The sequence below is a fragment of the Rousettus aegyptiacus genome, unplaced genomic scaffold, assembly GCF_014176215.1.
Source record: "Rousettus aegyptiacus isolate mRouAeg1 unplaced genomic scaffold, mRouAeg1.p scaffold_m13_p_8, whole genome shotgun sequence".
NCBI lineage: Eukaryota > Metazoa > Chordata > Mammalia > Chiroptera > Pteropodidae > Rousettus > Rousettus aegyptiacus.
In genome coordinates, this window is record NW_023416311.1 from 75,306,545 (window position 1) to 75,324,677 (window position 18,133).

The 18,133-nt window shown below is 34.3% G+C and overlaps 1 protein-coding gene across 8 annotated transcripts in view; it reads left to right on the top strand.

Annotated features, from left to right (window-relative positions):
* ADAMTS6 (ADAM metallopeptidase with thrombospondin type 1 motif 6) overlaps positions 1-18,133 on the top strand; it is a 241,289-nt gene that overhangs the window by 202,505 nt on the left and 20,651 nt on the right. For all 8 annotated transcript variants that reach the window (XR_004952441.1, XM_036225492.1, XM_036225493.1 and 5 more), the window contains 2 exons: positions 5,621-5,750; positions 13,968-14,172. Coding sequence is in view for 7 of the 8 variants with exons in the window: in XM_036225492.1 (XP_036081385.1) it covers positions 5,621-5,750; positions 13,968-14,172 (335 nt within the window). In the remaining variant the exon portion in view is untranslated. The remainder of the gene's footprint in view (positions 1-5,620; positions 5,751-13,967; positions 14,173-18,133) is intronic.

Genomic DNA, 18,133 nt, shown 5'->3' on the forward strand with positions numbered 1-18,133 from the left:
GGAATAACATTGCAGACATTTGGCCGAGAAAAGAATTCTTAGGATCAGTGAAGATCAGGGAAAGAGAAATCAAACAGCAATATAATAAAATGGAAGCTGTAAAATTTAAAATATTAGACTTTAAAATGCATTATTTTATTAGATGAGGTAGTTTTTATAATATAATGGCAACGGTACTTGTTTCCTCTCCTTCCCGCCACCTCCCCACCCCGCCCCCATTTTAATGGAATCTCATTGAGATCAAGCCTATCTCGCTCATTTTCCCCCTTATGGTAACAAAACAACAACAACAACAAAATACCATAGATATTAGTATGAATTCAATGAGTTAAATTAAGTTAGACATTTTTCATAGAAGAGATTACTGTTAATATCTAATAAGTAGTAGGAATTCCCTCCAGAGATAGTGTGATTTCAAATAAATGCATTGTATGTATGCTCTACCCAATCTTACCATCATTAAACACATTTACTCTAGAAAAATACAGTATTTTTAGAGCCACATTTTCCTTTTCTTAATTCTGTTCCTTGGAACATCTAGTTTTGCTATGACAGAAGGAAAGACACTGGAAAGGCAGAGAAAGTCTTTGAAAGATAAAAACTAGCAGGAGACAGTCCATCAGAAGAAGGAAGCATATGGGTGGAGTTGATTGGTACCCTGGATGCCAGCTGTTAGATCCAAGGCAGATGGACTTTGCTCTGCCCTGTAAATAAATGCTTGTGTCTGGCCAATAATCACACAGCACAACAGCCAGATTCCAGCAGTGAAAGACAGAGCAGAGAGACATTTTTTTCCTGGCATTCGTTGCTCTTTGGATGCTATCTGCACTGAAGATTTAGATTAAATTAATATTGTTGGCCATATGCTCTGTATACTGTGGTTATGTAGTGTTGTCTTGGTTGCTAGCTACTTTGGACGCTGTGGTTAAGCAAATTGTTGCCTTAGCCACCAACCATATTTTTAGTATAAGCTCTGACTTATTAACTTCTTTCCCTACTCTTCCTCTTCAGAAAACTGTTGGTGCTATGATATGATGTGCTATGTCACTAGGTTGTTATCTAGATGGTTAGCTTATCAATCCCAAAGTTACATTTGCACCCCTCTCACTTTCCCTTATTGACTCACTCACATGTGGTTACGGAGTGCTCACTTACTATTTCAGTAGTTTAGGACTGAAATGCTAAATTGTGTGAGTAGATTTGAGAAGACCTAGAAGGCCTTTCTCTACCCTTTTATCTCCCCCACATCCTTCTTAGTTTAACACAATCCCTCTTTCAAGTGAAAGTCAAATGATAATTTCTATGCATTGGGAACCTTCTTTCTCCTTTTAAAACAGTGAACTGTCCTGAGAAAAGTAACATGTTGTCAAGTATTGTTACACATGAATTTATGAAATTATTTCATTATCCGAAATGAGAGAGATGGGACATGAGAACATTAAGCAGCTTACAAGGGGAGTAGAGGAGGGACTGAAAAGGAGATGAGAACTGAAGAGAAACTGTGGCATCTGAAGTGTTCACTCATGATCAGCCCCAGGACTGTAGCTGCTGAGCTAAAGACCCTGTGTTCTTTGCTCGAACCATCACCATCTCTTAGAGTAAGTTGAGAGATTTCATCTAGAGCTCACAGCTTGGCGAATTTCTTGCTCATTTTACTGTGGTATATGCTATTTCAAAATATTAAAAGCCATTTCTTGATGTGTAGCTAGAGTAGTGTTTCAAGCATGGTACTTCTTTCTCCCATTGGACAAGAGAACCTTTGGTGGACAAATAGATCATCTTAATCTTTTAGCTACTGGCAGAAAATTAAATCTAAGGTCTGGCAAATTTAAATGGATGGGCTAAAAGTAAGAGTTAGGTTTCCATGTTAAGAGTCATCATATTTGATTCTTTAAAGATAAGCAAAGTTAAAGTTTCTAAACAGGATATGCCCATTTTAGAGAGTTTAAAGTAAATATGTATTGGTAATGTTATATTTATACATAAATTTAGTAATATGAAACCATTAATATTTTTTTAAGCATAGAAGAGGGACTGCTTTTAACAAAAGAATAGGTACAGAGTTTGCATACAAGTGACTTTAGGTGTTTAAGAATAAAATATAATTAGTGTAATTTTTAATTTGACTAATTAAATTCTGCAGAACATCTGCATATCTCCGGGGGATATGGACACTAAAAGCCACTAGAATTTTGTTTTCAATAGGCATATACTGACCAGTCATGTGGACACTTTGTTTTTGGTTATAAACTATAAGTCTTCAGATTTGAAAGCATAGTGGTTTTGTGTGACTGGATATAATTATTCCTAACAAAATTTAAATCAACTTCTTAGCAATGTTTTACAGATTACTTTAAAAGAAGTTATGTAAAAGAAGCTTGGTCTTATAAAGATTCTAAACTTAATCATTTCTCTTGTTGACTTAGTTTAGATTATTTCCAGTTGATCTGTATTTTCTACTTTCTAAAGCTAAAAGCTCATTTTCCTTAATCCAAAAGTATGTATTTAAAAATCAATCCAATTAAGTGTATTAGTTTAGAGAGTTATCCTGTTGCTACTGACTTAAAAAGAAAAAAAAATCTGCAAACCTGCCAAGTATGGGGGTAAAAGTTGGAAGAAGATTTGTATTCTGTTGAAGAAAGATAGTTCATTATTGTAGGAAGATTTGGAATAGATTACTAGTATAGTCAGTTCTTGAGTGTGAAATACCACACTGTCTAAAATAACATTTTAGAAGAAAATTAATAAAAGATGAATGTGAAGAAAAATGCATCTTCATAAAACATAGAGTAATTTCAGCTGTTCATTCACGGGCTTTAATTTTTACTTTATAAAAAATAGTGTTCCAAAATTACAAAACTGAAATGCGCCACCAAATACCCAAAGTCCTAGTTTTTAAGAAGTCTGAGAGGCATGAACAAAATTAAGTCAATTTGTAATCCTTAGCACTTAGCCCAGTATCTCATAAGAAGCACAGTGCTTTGTATTTAGTAATTATTTTCTGAATGAATGAATGAGTGAATGAGGGTGTGAATGAAGCAATGACCTGCCAACCACAATTAGGTGGCATTTTTGGTTTATGTGCCACATAATTTTAAACTAATTACTAGATCCCACCAAAGAGCAAACTAGCTTTAAAAATAAAGGTCTAGAACAAAGATAGAAGATTGTGGATAATGTTTATTTTGTTCTTTGTGGTTTTGTATATTTTTCAAATTTTTAACAATAAATGTTATATAGCTAAATTTTTTCAATATACATGGCTAGAATTTATCTTAAAATGAAATATAAATCTCACTTCTAAGAACATTAATATCTGTTATAGAATTTGCAGAGGCCTTGCTTTTACATTAAAGGCTACTTTTAAAAACTAATGTAGTTATAACCAAACAACATTTCTAGGGTTAATTTAAAGAAAGTAGAATTTTACCTTAACCTGTAGAAACAGAATTATTGTTTTTGCCACTGATACAAGTGACATCAGTTTCATTTTGTAATGTTGAAATGTTTATTCTTTTCTGAAAAACAAGTGAGATACTAAATTGAATGCCAACTTTCTCATTGCAAATATAATCATATTTTGTATTATTAAACATATTTATAAAAGTTGGGTAAAGTTTTTTATGTAAGCGGATGGGTGGTTTGAGTCTCTCCTCTCCAAGTAAATTCATATTTGAATGACTTAAATAAAAAAGTCATGCTAACCAATAAAAATAACCCCCTGCTCTCCCTGATAGGAACAAAATATTGAACCTTGGTGAGTAGATATCCTGAGCTATTGTAGCAGTTGATAGTTGAATCCTATGACTAATGGTGGAGATTTTTCTCTAGGTAGATCACATGGACTTAGTTATCTGCCCACTGGAATGACACAGTGGGAGATATCTGATGAATATTGTGGAACATCTGTGAATGGATCACAGCTACGCCTGATGTGAATCATTCTTCCCTCAAATATCTAAAGTTTAATAGTTAAAAAATTCCAAACTGTTGTCACATAAACTGAGATGTTGGGCTATTCTAGGAGTTGGGAGGGAGTGAATATAACACACACTCTTAGATATTTTTCTAGTAAGCTATTTAGCTGTGTTTTAAGCCCTTAAATTTAGGAAAACCTACACACTTGTTGAAAGTCATCAGTTTTATCCTGGGTCACTGCAAGTAATAAAATATACCTTCTTCAGCTGTTCATCACCTTCACAGTGGCTGCAGAACTTAATAGTTTTCTCTGTCAGGGGAATAGATTTCCTGTCTTTCAATTCGACAGTGCTTAGGTGAAAGCGTACAAACTCGATAAACTGAGGCACTCCCAGCTCAGAGTTCCCATGACTCTTTAGGGACCTTGGGGGAAGCTTTTGGTGTTCATCTCTTAAGGTGACAGTTCTCTTTACTGAATGATGATGTTTCACATTGATTTTCCTAATTTGGAATCAAACCCTTTCCTTTAGGGTACTATTAAGAGCAACTGAGGAGGGCGGGGAGCAGAAGTGAAGGTTTGTGTGGGTCCAGCTAGGTGCAAAGCTCTGGTTTCCTAGGTATTGCCGATGCTGCTTTTAAAACTCTCTGGGTAATGTAGCCTACTTGGTTATTGAGATGGAGCGATGAATAAGGGTGACAGCTGAGTCTTTGCTTTTATTCCAATTCCAGGCATATCCTTCTACCTCTATATGATCTAAAGCATTGTCTAGTAGTTTGACTTTTTCTTGATATATTTATCTTTGCTTTTGATTGCTCGACACTAAGGAGAAAATGAGTGCATGAGTTTCTTCACCAAGTATATGTGTTTGTGTGTGTCTTGTACTTTGTGAAATGTGAGCAAGTTGTGGTGGATGTCTTTGCCAATAAATAATAAACATATATTTAGAATTTAACAAATGTTATGAGAATGCTTTTAGCTGTGGCAAACATTTTAAAGAATTTTTTAAATGAGATAAGTATTTCGTAAGTTAATGTTTTATGGAATAAGTATGTAATTGTTTGACAATGGTATAATCAACAAGGGGGCAACCCAAATAAATTAATGGATTGTAGTTCAAATGAGGTTCACTGCAATCTTTAAATTCTAGACATGTGGGCTGTAAGAGAAATAAATTTATATATGGGAGGAAAAAACAAAATGTGTGAGCATTATGTGTTCCTAATGAAGACTAAATTAATGGAATTTGTCCTGCAAAATATTAAAAAGTAAATTTGTCCCTATTGTTTTTAAATAGATATACAATCATTGTTTTTAAATAGATATACAATCATTGTTTTGCACTGAAATGTATATGAGCACATTTTATCTAATGATGTTTGGGGAAAATGAAGTTTTGTGTTTTTTTTTAAGGAAAGCACAAAGAAGATTATACTAATGAGAACACTAATTGTTTAAAATTACCAATAGCCTCTTTTCTGAACTTGAAAACAGTTATTTTTCTAAATATGAGAACAATCATTTTGCCTAAATTTGCAGTTTAATGACCAGGACTTCTCTCCTTTTTAGAGCAGTCAAGTGTTTCTGGAACAGATAAGACAGCAGTGATCCAGTGAGGTTGATTGCCACAGAGGAAAGTTATACATACCTAACTTACTGTGAGGTAAACTGCTCTTCAATTAATGATGTCTTCCTTTTCTTAAGGTGCCCAAAGACAGGAGGTGGTCTGTAAAAGGTTGGATGACAACTCCATTGTCCAGAACAAGTACTGTGACCCTGACAGTAAGCCACCTGAAAATCAAAGAACCTGCAACACTGAGCCCTGCCCACCTGAGTAAGTAAGAGAAAGAAGTGAGAAATCTTTTCTCCAACTGCAAAGAGAAAAACATATTCATATATGGAAACATATATTCGTATCATATATGAATAAATTAAACTTAAGAAGGGATAAAACATCACAGAGAGTAGAATTTTGATGTCCCTTTCATTGAGCAAAGATTTCCATTTATTCATAGCTTTCAGGTAACTCCTTTAAAGCAGGAAATTCAGTAGGTTGATCCTGGAACAGTGCTGCAAATCAAATTTCACCAATTCTAAGGCATACATCTTTTCACACTTTAACATCTCTGAAATTGGGATTCATCTTCCAACTGATGGTGTCTTACAATAATAATCAGCATTATTTTTTTCTTAATGATACTTAAAATAATAGTATCTTAGATTCAATAAAATACAGTAGATTGATGTGCAGTCCTGTCTTTTCCAGATATTTATCCTAAAGGCCTAAAGATTTTTGAAACAGTTTGGAAATATTCTGCAATGGAATATCAGTGTTTTAATTTGCTGACTCAATTTTAAGTTCTATCATACTAAGGCATCCTGCATTCTGACTGTCAGGTGGAGGCAGAGGAGTGTACTTCAGTCTCCTTCTGTTGATTAATGTAGCAATTACAGCTCACAGTAAAGGGAGGCAGAAGGTGAATTTATTCATCTTAATTATGATGTCTAAAGAATTAAAATTTAAAAATATAAGACCTGCTGGTAGTGAGCCACACTTTATAATCTGTAAGAACTGAAAGGTTTCTTGGTTGAGCACAAGGCAATGATTACATGAAAAAAGACAAAGATGCTGAGTCGATCATGAAAATACTGATCTTTGTAGGGATTTTGGCCGTTTGACAACTGCAAGAGAGAACATGTGTGAATTTCATTCTTGTCTCAAAGTAACTATTATCCCTCTGGTTAACTAATTATCCCAACATAAAATTGATAAAGAAAAGAAGAGTAAGCAAACGAATTTATATACTCTAAGGTTGCTAGGACTGGAGAGGAAGGTTCTATAATGAAGTAATCTCTTTTTCTAAAAATGACTACAGTGGAGTCACAAAAACCTGGGATTTACAATGGATAATGACTTCAGGTCCTTAATATAGTTAATGCAAGATGCATTTCTTAATATTTGGTCCAAAACAGTCATATCTTAAAAACTTTCACTATCCAAACTCAGTGTCTGCCTGAATATTTGAATCTCAAAGGAAGATTATCACTTCTAGTGTCTTGAAAAGTTTTAGGGCAATGACTACCAAAATAGGAGTACAACGAGTTTAAAGTGATAGAAGTTTTATTCTAAGACTTTTTAAAGTCAATTCTCAACATATTTTGAACAAAATGTTATCACCATGTATCTTATTCCTTAAAATCCAGATATGGGAAAGTATAGAAATATGACCTATGATATATATTACAAACACAAGATATTTAATTCCTTTTTATTTTCTTCTTTTTTTTTTTTTGCCAATTATCTTTAAAAGTTTATCTCAAGAGAAACTGGAAAACTATATAAAGTAAAGTGATGCTCAGAAACCATGGGCTAATTTTTGAAGTTTCCAGTAACTTTGATTTATTTTCATATAATTATGAGTCTCAGCCCATTAACTTTAATTCCCTGACACTCAGGATTTTAAGTATTATGTTTGATATTTGATGAGCCATTTAAGCTGTCTGAATGGACCTGGTCATACCTGTTCTATTTTGGCCTCAACTTTTTCATTTGTTTAATTTTAAATGCTATTTGAATATCTTTTGAGATTTTAATGGTTGGTTATTTCATCCTGTATATTGTAGGGTTGGGTATTGCATGAGAATTTGGTGGGGGTTTTTTAAAGCATTTTCCTATATGAATTAACATACATAATTAAAATTAGGTTTCCGATCTCCTTTTGTAATTCTGAAGTAAAAGTTATCAACTTTATTTTAGGTTTAGAAGTGAAAGGATGGAATTTGATAAAGAAAGATAAAGAGAATAGGAGAAAGAAGATTTAAGCTGACAGTTCTTTTGCAGGGGGAGAGCTAAAGATATATATTTAAAATATTACTCTTTATTAGTCCATTTTTTCTTAGTTTGTTTTAAATTTCTTCTCTATTCCTTCGAATTCAGACTATGAAAAAGGAAATATTAATTCTTCAGATGCATCATCATATATAAGATTCCCAGTAGACATTGATATTATAGAGATAAAAATTACAGAAAGACTAATGAATTCAATAAGACTTTAAATGAGTGTGGAAGATAGGAAAGGAGGTAGGTTTTTCAGATGATGTGATAACTGTATTTGTTTAAAGCATATATTTTTTTAAATGCAGATAAATAAAAAAGAAATACCCATAGTACTTAGAATACCACTGTTAATATTTTTATATATTTTTTCAGTCTTTTTTCTATATGTACATAGGCATGCATATATAACCAAATGTTATTAACTAGTTATGCTGCTTCACAGTCAGTACTCAACATATCTTGAACATTAAATATATATTCTACAATATTTAGTAGATATGTCATTGTTTATTTAGATTGGCTTTCCAGTGTTGAACAATTTTGGTTGTGTTCTAACTTCTGGTGCTTTATGATACCACAGCATTAACCATTTTTGCTACTAAAACTTTGCTCTCTTTTATTATGCCCTTATGCTAAATGCATAGGAATAGAATTTCTGGTTCGAATAGAATAAATTTTAGTTTTTGAGACACATTGTCAAATTGCTTTCTGGAAAGAACATGTGAATGCATACTCCCACTAACAGTATTTAAGAATGTTGTTTCCCTGGCTACTATTACTTTATTTTATAGGGAAAAAAAAAAGACCTGATGTCTAAATATGTTTATTTAGTATATCGTGGATTGCTGATGAGGCTGGACACTTAAAATTATGTCCAGCTGTCATTTGCATTACCTCTTTTTGCTTTTCTTCATCATTGCCTATCCCGTTTTTTATTGAAGTATTTATCATTTTCTCTTAATTTGTATGAACTCCTAATGTATTGAGAATATTAACTCTTTTATCTATGTTCCAAATGTTTTTTCCTAGTTTGTCATATGTTATAATCTATTTCTACTTATAAGAGTTTAAAAATATTATATAAAAACTATATCAAACTTTTAGTTTTTTCATTGGTATAATGTTTGGGAAGGCCTTACCCACTCTAAGATTGTACTTACAAAGAAATTTCTTTTTTTTAATGTAAATTTCAATCTATTTAAAATCTGCTTTGAGGAAAAGATATATATTTATTTTCAAATATTATTGTTTCTCCAATACCATTAATTTAAAATCCTAAATGGTATTTTTTATCAGAAAGTATCTTTTCGAGTAATGAAATATTTCAAATATCTTTTAGACATTTGGAGACTTTATAGGTAGAGAGTAGAAAAATAGAAGGCTATAAGATTTATCTTTGTGTTTTATAATGAAAATGACAAGGGACTAGAAAGAATAGACAAAAGAGGCATTGGTAGAGAAATAATAATGATAACAATATTTATTTAGAATATCTCAAAGCAAGAGCCAGAGGAAGCTGTGCTGGGAAAAATTACTATGCTCTGAGCGGCAACTCTTTTATAAGAAAGAATATAGTAGTCAAGATGGTGAGGTGACTAGGGACAGGAGAAAAGCAAGAATTCTAGAGACATTGAATGAAAATGGTGGGATTCATGATATAGGCTAAAATAAATGGAAAAAGGAAAAGGGAGGAGTTGATATTAAAGAGCATGACTGACTGATAGGAAGCATGACTGATAGGAAGCATGACTGATAGGAAGCATGACTGATAGGAAGCCCCACCATAAGAAAAGGAAGTAATGCTGAGTTAGAATCCAAAGAGAAAGGCCAAGAGTTCAGTTTTGACCATGATGTCTTTTAATACCAAGAGTATTTCTATATATGACCTCATGTGAAGAATCCTTGAATACTGAATATTATTTCTGTATGATACTGTGGTTCTTGAATTTGTGAAAATAAGCAAGGTTAAAACAATAGAGGGCTATACACTGTATGCTGTACTAATACTGTGACTAAGAATTATAAGACATTTTTTTTTAAGCAACTGAAATGTAGAAAGGCACTGTGGTTTGAGAGAATTTGTTTCTTTTCCTAAGGACAACCTAATTGGGCAAATACATATAAAAATAACTAGTACCTGGCAAAAGATGTAAACTACAATTAGAAAGTTATAAGCAAAAGTGCTAAAGGATGCTCATACTGGGGAGAGATTTTTACCCAAGGGCTAGCTAGTTTTTATTTATTGGTACCTTTTATGATATAATGTTTAACAACTATTCTGAATAGTTGTACCTCAGCCATGGACAACTATAATCTGTTATTTTAAGTTTAGAAAAAGATCCATTGGAGTCTTCTATAAAACTCCAAAATTGAAGACCTGGGAAGGTACATAGAAATCATGTAAGCTAACTCCCATCGTTTTATGGATGAGGATATCCTGATCTCCAGTGATGTTTTTCCCATTATACCAGACATCTGTCTAGTGGTACTTTAATACTTACAATTTTGTTTGTTTAACACATTCTGCATTGCCACTTTCAGAGATGTTTATTACATTGATTTTTTTTTTTAATTTAGATCTTGAGTATGGAATGTTTGGGGCATAGAGGCGTCTACTTAATATTAGTTTCATTTTCCAATTAGCTGAGGAATGGGAAAATTTTCTTTTTCTTTTAACCAACTTTTTGTTTTGAAAATTTTTTAAAAACTATTTTAAAAGCTTGGAAAGTTTTAGTATCTCGGTAAATAGTTAATAGGTTACATACTTGAATCTCTCTTTGGATAAAGATGTTATTGTCAAATTATAAAGATTTTTTTATTTAGCTCTGTAGTATTTATTAAAAGAGTTGATAATTAGACTCTTGGCTTTAGGACAAGGGCTTGAAAACATCAATATCTAACTCAATTTCTCAATCAGTATCTCTCTCTCTGTCATAATCCTAATATTAGTTTATTTTCATATGCTTTGCTATTTTCCTTTAAGTTGAAAAGCAAAAATAATATTCTCATTTTATGATGGGATCTTCAAAAATATTCTGGTTAACCTAGGTTGGGCAAAAATTTTTATAGTGTCTCTCTTATTCCCTCTTCCCAATAGTATTACTATTTGCCCTATTAATGTACAGAGACTGCAAATCAAAATACACAAGCTGCACCAAGCAACTCTTCTTTCAGACATTCAAACATGAATCCACTAATTGTTAGCATCTAGTGGATATGAAGGCACTTGTGAGGATGAAGACAATTTAATCACTGGGTCTTCAGTGCAGAAAGAAACAGCCCTGATGTTGTTCAGACCATAATGATTCAGCAAGTGTTATGCCCAGAGAGAATTTTTGTGTTCATATTTTTACCACTGACTCTAGAGGAGAAAGAAAAAGAGAAATAAGGAGAATGTCATGAAATGGTCAAGTACATGGAGAATGAAGGTGAAGGAAGCAGTCTGTCTTAAGCTGGACAGGGGAGTGGAGAAACTGAGACAAATAGATGCAGTGGTCAAATTGCAAAACTGTTTAAATAACTAGAGTGTGATTTAATCCTTTAGAGAGACATGGGAAGGGATGATTTTCTGAGCAATAAAGATGCAACAGGAACTGACTGTGAAGCTTAAAATCAGAGTTATAGTCAGAAGGGAAATTGAGAGGGTGGTTAATGCTTTTTACTCTCATACATTCCAAGTTAAATGCTAGAGTGATACATCTAGACTAAGAGATGGTTGGCAATAAAAAAGAGGACAAAGAATAAACAGGCAGAGGTGGCCCTGACCTTGTGCAGCAAAGAACAGCAACACCTCCTGAATCACTGCTGTTATTCTGGGCACCTGTGTTTAATTTGAAGGACTCCGTCCCTCTTACATTATGAGACCTAATGAGATCATGGCTGGAGGTAGTATGACTGCACTTTTTGTGGCTGAGTTATACACATTTCTATTTTATCCCCTGATCTTGGTGATGAAATCACTGTTGCAAATTGAATCAGAGTTTCACTATGGCTGGCATGCAAGTTATTATTCTCAGTACACATTTTCCTCTTTACCTAAAATGGTACTAATAACTCAGGATCATGTTCATCTGTGGAAAACAAAACAGAAAGAATATGAAAATCCCTTTAAATCTCCTCCAGAAAATGACTAGAACAATCGTTAATGTTGGATTTTTAAAATTCAGGATTAAATTGTTATTCTTTGAATAGAATTTAGATTAAAAAGTTTTAGATTTTGGCAATATATATTTTAAGTTTGAGAAACTGATTAATTACAATATTTCTAAGTGCTGGCTTCCTTCTATAAGTAAAGATAATGCAAATAATGAACAAAGGCCTCTGTAGCTTACTTGGCTAAATGCAGGCTCAAATTTAGGCTACTAGTATTCTGACTTCACAAAGGTACTATCTTCCACATATAAAACCATAAAACCAGCACAAGGAGCTAAGCTCACAGAAATAGTGAGAAATGTGTCCTTTGGATTTCATTCTCTTCTCTGTGTGTAGTCTCTCACCCAAGAGCATGAACATATCCACTGAGGATAGTTGCGTGATTTATGATCATGGATTGAAGAAAATGTCTTGTGACCTCATGCTCGTGACCTAGATTCTACTCGTTAGCAGTGTTAAAAAATGAAATTCAGTGGAAATTGCAATGTTGGGAGATCTAGTCTTCGTGCCATCATTGCTCTTTTCATGATTTTGGAGAACCATTTTCCCAACACTGGGTTTTACTTTCTTCCTCTGTAAAACAAAGCACAATGCCTTAAACATAATAGGCATTCAGCATATATTTATTAAATTAAATACAATAATATGTCAGTCAGGACTCTGGTTTAAAATAGCACAACTTCAATTTCAGCTAGCTTTTGCATATGAAAGGATTTATTGTTTTATACAACAAAGCTGAGGAAACTGGAGGGTGGACCTAGCCAAAAGAATGGCTAGAATCAAAGATTCAAGCACCACTGAGGCTTTCTATGTCCTCTACGTTCTTTCAAATCAAGTAATTACACTTGACAGATGAGGTAGCCAGCAGCATTCCTTATATCTTTATCCAGCTTTGTTATCCAGAATGGAAAGGATCTCTTTTGCTCTAGTTGAGATATAAAAATTCTAAAGCCAAATTCTCATTGGTCTTGGTCTGATTTGGATCATGACCCACACTTCTTGGGCAGCCACTTAATGTTCTCAAAACAGTGAGTTGTGCAGAAGTATTTTACACACACACACACACACACACACACACACTGAAATTATGTATATGAAAGTTCATTGGTTACTTTAGGGAACAGGAGTGGAATACCTATAAATGTGAGACTTGTTCATTTTGTTAAGACATTTCAGTTTCTTCCCACATTAGCTGTGTAGAAGCCATTTTTAGGAGGAAAGAGCTGGCTCAGGGCTTTGCTCTTGCTACGGGAGTTTTGAGATTACCATATCTCCAGTATGGGTACCTGGGCCTTATTTGCCCATATAAGGACACTAATGCCCTTCTGTCATTTGTAGAGCCCAATGTTTGTACTGGGAATCAGAAAACAAATCCCTAGCTCCTGTAGTGTGGTTTTAGCACAAAATCCTCAATTGTGGGAGAACACATCTCAATGTAATAAAAAAATAGCTACTGTTTGTTCTATATCAAACACTCTATTAGAAGCTCTCACTGGTGTGCCGAAGCCAGCTAGTACTGGCTTCTGAGGTACAACTAATAGCATATCTTCTCTTGTTCACATTTATTATGTAAAGGTGGTCACTTGAAATTAGTCAGAGTGAGGTCTCTACACCAAAAAAACACAAATGCAACAAATCAGGACTCTCTCCTTCCCATGAAGAACCAGTCGTTAAACATCTCCCAGCACGTGACTGGCAGCTTATGTTACCTTACTTAATCCTCATAACAATCTCATGCTTGGTATTGTTATCCTCATTATAGAACTTAATTTTTTTTTAAAGGAGAAAATTCAAAGAGGTTTAAAAATAGTGCATTACTTGTTTGAATATGGTATCGCCTGCTTCAAAGCCCATGCTCTACACTTTAGAAAGCAGCTGACAGTGAGTTACCTTTTCCTTAGCAGTTCTCCCATTTGTCATTCGTCACATCAACCAACACTGAAATGTCAGCTTTTCTAGGAAAAGGATGTAGTTCTTTGATAAAAGTGCCTTCGCTCAGCTGAAAATCTCTGGCTACACTGAGGAAATGCTTTTCTGTGTTTCTTCCACTTCTTGCTACAGATGGTTCATTGGGGACTGGTTGCAGTGTAGCAAGACTTGTGATGGTGGAATGCGTACAAGGGCCGTGCTCTGCATCAGGAAGATTGGACCTTCTGAGGAGGAGACCCTGGACTACAGTGGTTGTTTGACGCACCGGCCTATTGAGAAAGAATCCTGCAATAACCAATCATGTCCACCTCAGTGGGTGGCTTTGGACTGGTCAGAAGTAAGGAAATTGGAGGCTGTTGTGTTTTGAGATGTCTTAACTGTCAATACCAAAGCATTTAATATTAAGGACACCTGAGTGTGTGAGCATCTTAGAACTCAGCAAGTCAGGACTGCATAGCAGTGAATTTGGCCATGTTATGTTTTATTGCTACTTGTCAGGAAGTCAGTTTTTTGGGGGGTGGGGGGAAGGTCAAGGAAATCAACAAGAAACTAGTGTGATTAAAAATACACCTAAAGTAAATTTGAAAGAATATTATAGTGGATACTCATATAAGTGGGTTTTTTCCTTCTTTATTCTTGAACTATATCATAGGCTCAGAATTAGTGACATAGTATATCTTTTTTCCTAAGTAATGTTTCAGCCTGACTACATAACTTTTAAATATGCACCTTTGTCCATTTATTATCACTTGTTATATATCTATTTTTTTAATTGTTTCTGTCGAATCAGGAGAAAAAACATGGAGTTGAGGTTGTAGCATATCAAAAGTTAAATTCAAATTTTATCATTATCTCTACTTATATGGTCAATGAGGAAGTCCTAACTAAGATAATGTTTTCTGGCATATATTTATATAAAAGAGCCTAATATAATCCGGAGTACTCAGAAAAATAGTCTTATGAAAAATGAGGTAACAGAGAGTTAATTTTTGACTCCTCATTCTGAATGAGGCATACACACATACACACTATACTGTTCTCTACATTTCCCAAAGAAGAGCTAACTCCTCTGTAGTGTTGATTAATGTAAAGAAGTGGGAGTGCTTGGTTATATAACCAATGGTCATTCTTCCGAGTTAGCAAAACGGGATGCGTTTCTGACTGGAAACATTGTGGTACTTGCTTCAGACCTTATACGTTTGTCAGAAATCAAAAACAAATTAAACCCCGTTCTTTAGGAACCTCTAGATGTAACTTTTTCCCCCTGCGAACCTTGCTGCTAGATGACCTTATTTCACTAGAGATACGGAGCTAAAAGAGAGACTGTGTTTAAGATAGTACATGGAAATGGAGATTTTCAACAGTTATTGTTATCCATGGAATCTTTGGCAGGAATTAGGAGTGTTCTCCCAAGTTTCCTGGCTGTAGTCCAGCCTCGGTAATTACATTCTGCCCACCTAACTTTTATTTGTGTTTCAATCAAATGTAGAAATATTCTTGGTATTATTCACTCAGCAGTTATGGAAAGTAGCATAAACATTTCCCTACCAATGGACAGGTTAACTCCTAAATGCATTTGAAAAATAAAATCCTTTGATAAAGAATAGATATTCTACAGAGTTGTACACATGTTTGTAATTATTTACATATAACTCAGCGCCTATAAATAGTCTTTGAAAATGATGACAAATTTATCGTGGCAAATCATAATGGGAGATCTGATGATTAGTTGCAACAGTTTTAGGGTTTCAGGTTAAGTCATTAAGTACAATTGAGTCTTATTAAACATGCTGAGATAGGCCTATGGAATAAATGAAAGAATCTGATAAACTTGGGAATAAGAAACAAATAGGAAATAATATGACTGTTTCATAAAATGGTGAATTGTGTGGTATAAATGTATAAGTGATATAGAAATTCAGAACTAAGAAGGTCAGAATGGCCTGGAGCAGGATCAGAAGGCTTTTTAGTTAATGAGAATGAAATCCAAAGTTGAGGGAGTGTAGGATTTGAAGGATGGAAGAGAATGGGGAAGGTGGAAAAGGTATTTCTGACAAGAGAAACAACTTACCAGTAACACAAAGACCATGCGGTGAAAATGAAGTAGGAAAAAAGAATCTTCAAGAATAAATGGAAGAGAAGATTGAATAAAGTAGTGACAGGTAATAAGAAGGCTTGAATACAGAAATCTGCACCACATCATCTTTCTACAAAAAGTAGAGAAAAGTGGGCAAGTTTGTAAGCAGAAACTAGAAAACAATTTCTGCCAACCACTAAAACACCAAAACCTCCTCATGCGTAGACTCATTTCACATTGGTCTCTTGACCTACATATTTCTGTGTCATTATATTTTTATTTTAACATAAAACAACCAAATATAATCACCTTGAGAAAATAGATTATGTGTATTATATGTTTCCATTCCAAATACCATTTTAAGGTTTTCTTCTCCAATTCAACCTCATATTGGTTGTAGTTACCCTACTTTTAGAATTTTGATTCTTATCTGTCCAGTCTTAGAAGTGACTTGCTCATGTGGCTCTAACAGGCTCTTAGGTACTTCTGGAGGAGGCTGCCTAAGAAAATAGGTGTAAGCTAAAGGGGCTTTTAATCACATTTCTGCTATCTTCTTTAAGATAACTGAGTCAAAATTGAGGGCATGAAGTGTACATGTTGGGACAGCCACCTTGAGTAAATCATTGGTAGCTACTGTTGTCTCGCCACAGACAATGCAGGAAAAACGAGTCTAGGGTAAGCATAGATCAAGGAATACTACCATTGCTGTCTCAAAGATTCTAGTTGGATACCATCTATACCATCATCTTCAACCTTTATTCAGAAAGAGATAATTTTTGCCCCATATGGTCTTTCCTGTTGATTTTCCACAGGAGAAGTGTACTCTTACACTTCCATTTCCTTACTTTACCAAGAAGCCCACCTCTTCCCTAGATGGGTTAAAAATAAGTGAAAGTAAATACATTAAGTGAAATAAATGTCTGAGTAGCCCTGGAAAAACAAAGTGAGAACAAGGAGCCTCTTCTTCCCAGAATGGAACACCTCCCACTAATGAAAAGAGGAGATCCCAGCAGACAGAAGAATAGGCAATGTTCAATAACTTTCCATTTACTTTTGCAAATATTTCACACAATATTCTTTTGACACTCCCATGAAAACCTCCCTCCTCTCTCTGCTCTCTCCCCACTTCCAACTATTAGCCTTCTGAGCTCTGCTAATCACAGGGGCGAGGTTCAACTGCTGAAAACGCGTTGCAGCAAGAGGAATGTACCCTTTGACCTTTTTTCTTTTCTTTGCCGGCTTCTCTAATATAAAATTTCCATTGTTGCAAAGCCAGGAATCATTTTTCGTTTTCCCCATCAGTGAAACCCACCCGGTGCTTATGGCAAAAGAAAAAAAAAAAAGCCAAATTATCTTGATGGAAAACGTAAAACTAATGAAGTCACAGCTTTTCCACTTCCTATAACCTAGCCTGACTCTTAGGATCACCCATGCTATGCTAGACTTAAATGGCTTTCTGTTTTTGCCCTCTCCTGGCACGTAACTCATGAAAGCATTGCTGCATACTGTGGATGGGCTCCGGCAATCTTAAACCATTCTTTTGGTGTATTGGGATGGTTTCTTTTGACTCCCACAGAGTACCCATCGAAAAGATCTGTCTCTTATACTTAACTCTTGAAAAAGTGATAACTGGCATCATATTCACTTGACCTTGTAGGACTTATATTTAGGTAGCATTACTTAAGAAGAATGGGGAAAATATCTACCACATGGGATCACATTTCGTTTTAGTAGACAATTGTGATTTTACCTTGTTTACTCTTAGTTTCTCTTCTGGTACTATAAGTAAATGAAACCCACTTCTCCAGAGAGAACTCAAGTCTAACCCCAATCTGTTAACATTTCTATCTTGTACAAATGAGAGCCAAATCGTTTTCCCTGGTGTGGTTTCAAATATTTTTTTTTCCTGAAAAATATGTTTTGCTTCTTAATCATGAACATTAAGCAAAAACTTCAATGCATCTCTCACAAAGATTGCCTCCTATATCCCACTGAGCTAAAAACAAAAAACAAATGGTGTGGTCAAATTTTAAATAATTGTGAAATTCTTATTATATGAGTAAGAGAGGAAAATAGATATTTACCTGCATTAAGGAGAAATAGTGAGAAGTAACTTTACTAAAAAAGGATTGATCACTGAAATACCTAATGGTTTATTATGAGGAAGGATGGAAAGGATTTTGATATTTATAACTATACTTTAATCTAAAAAATTTTTTAT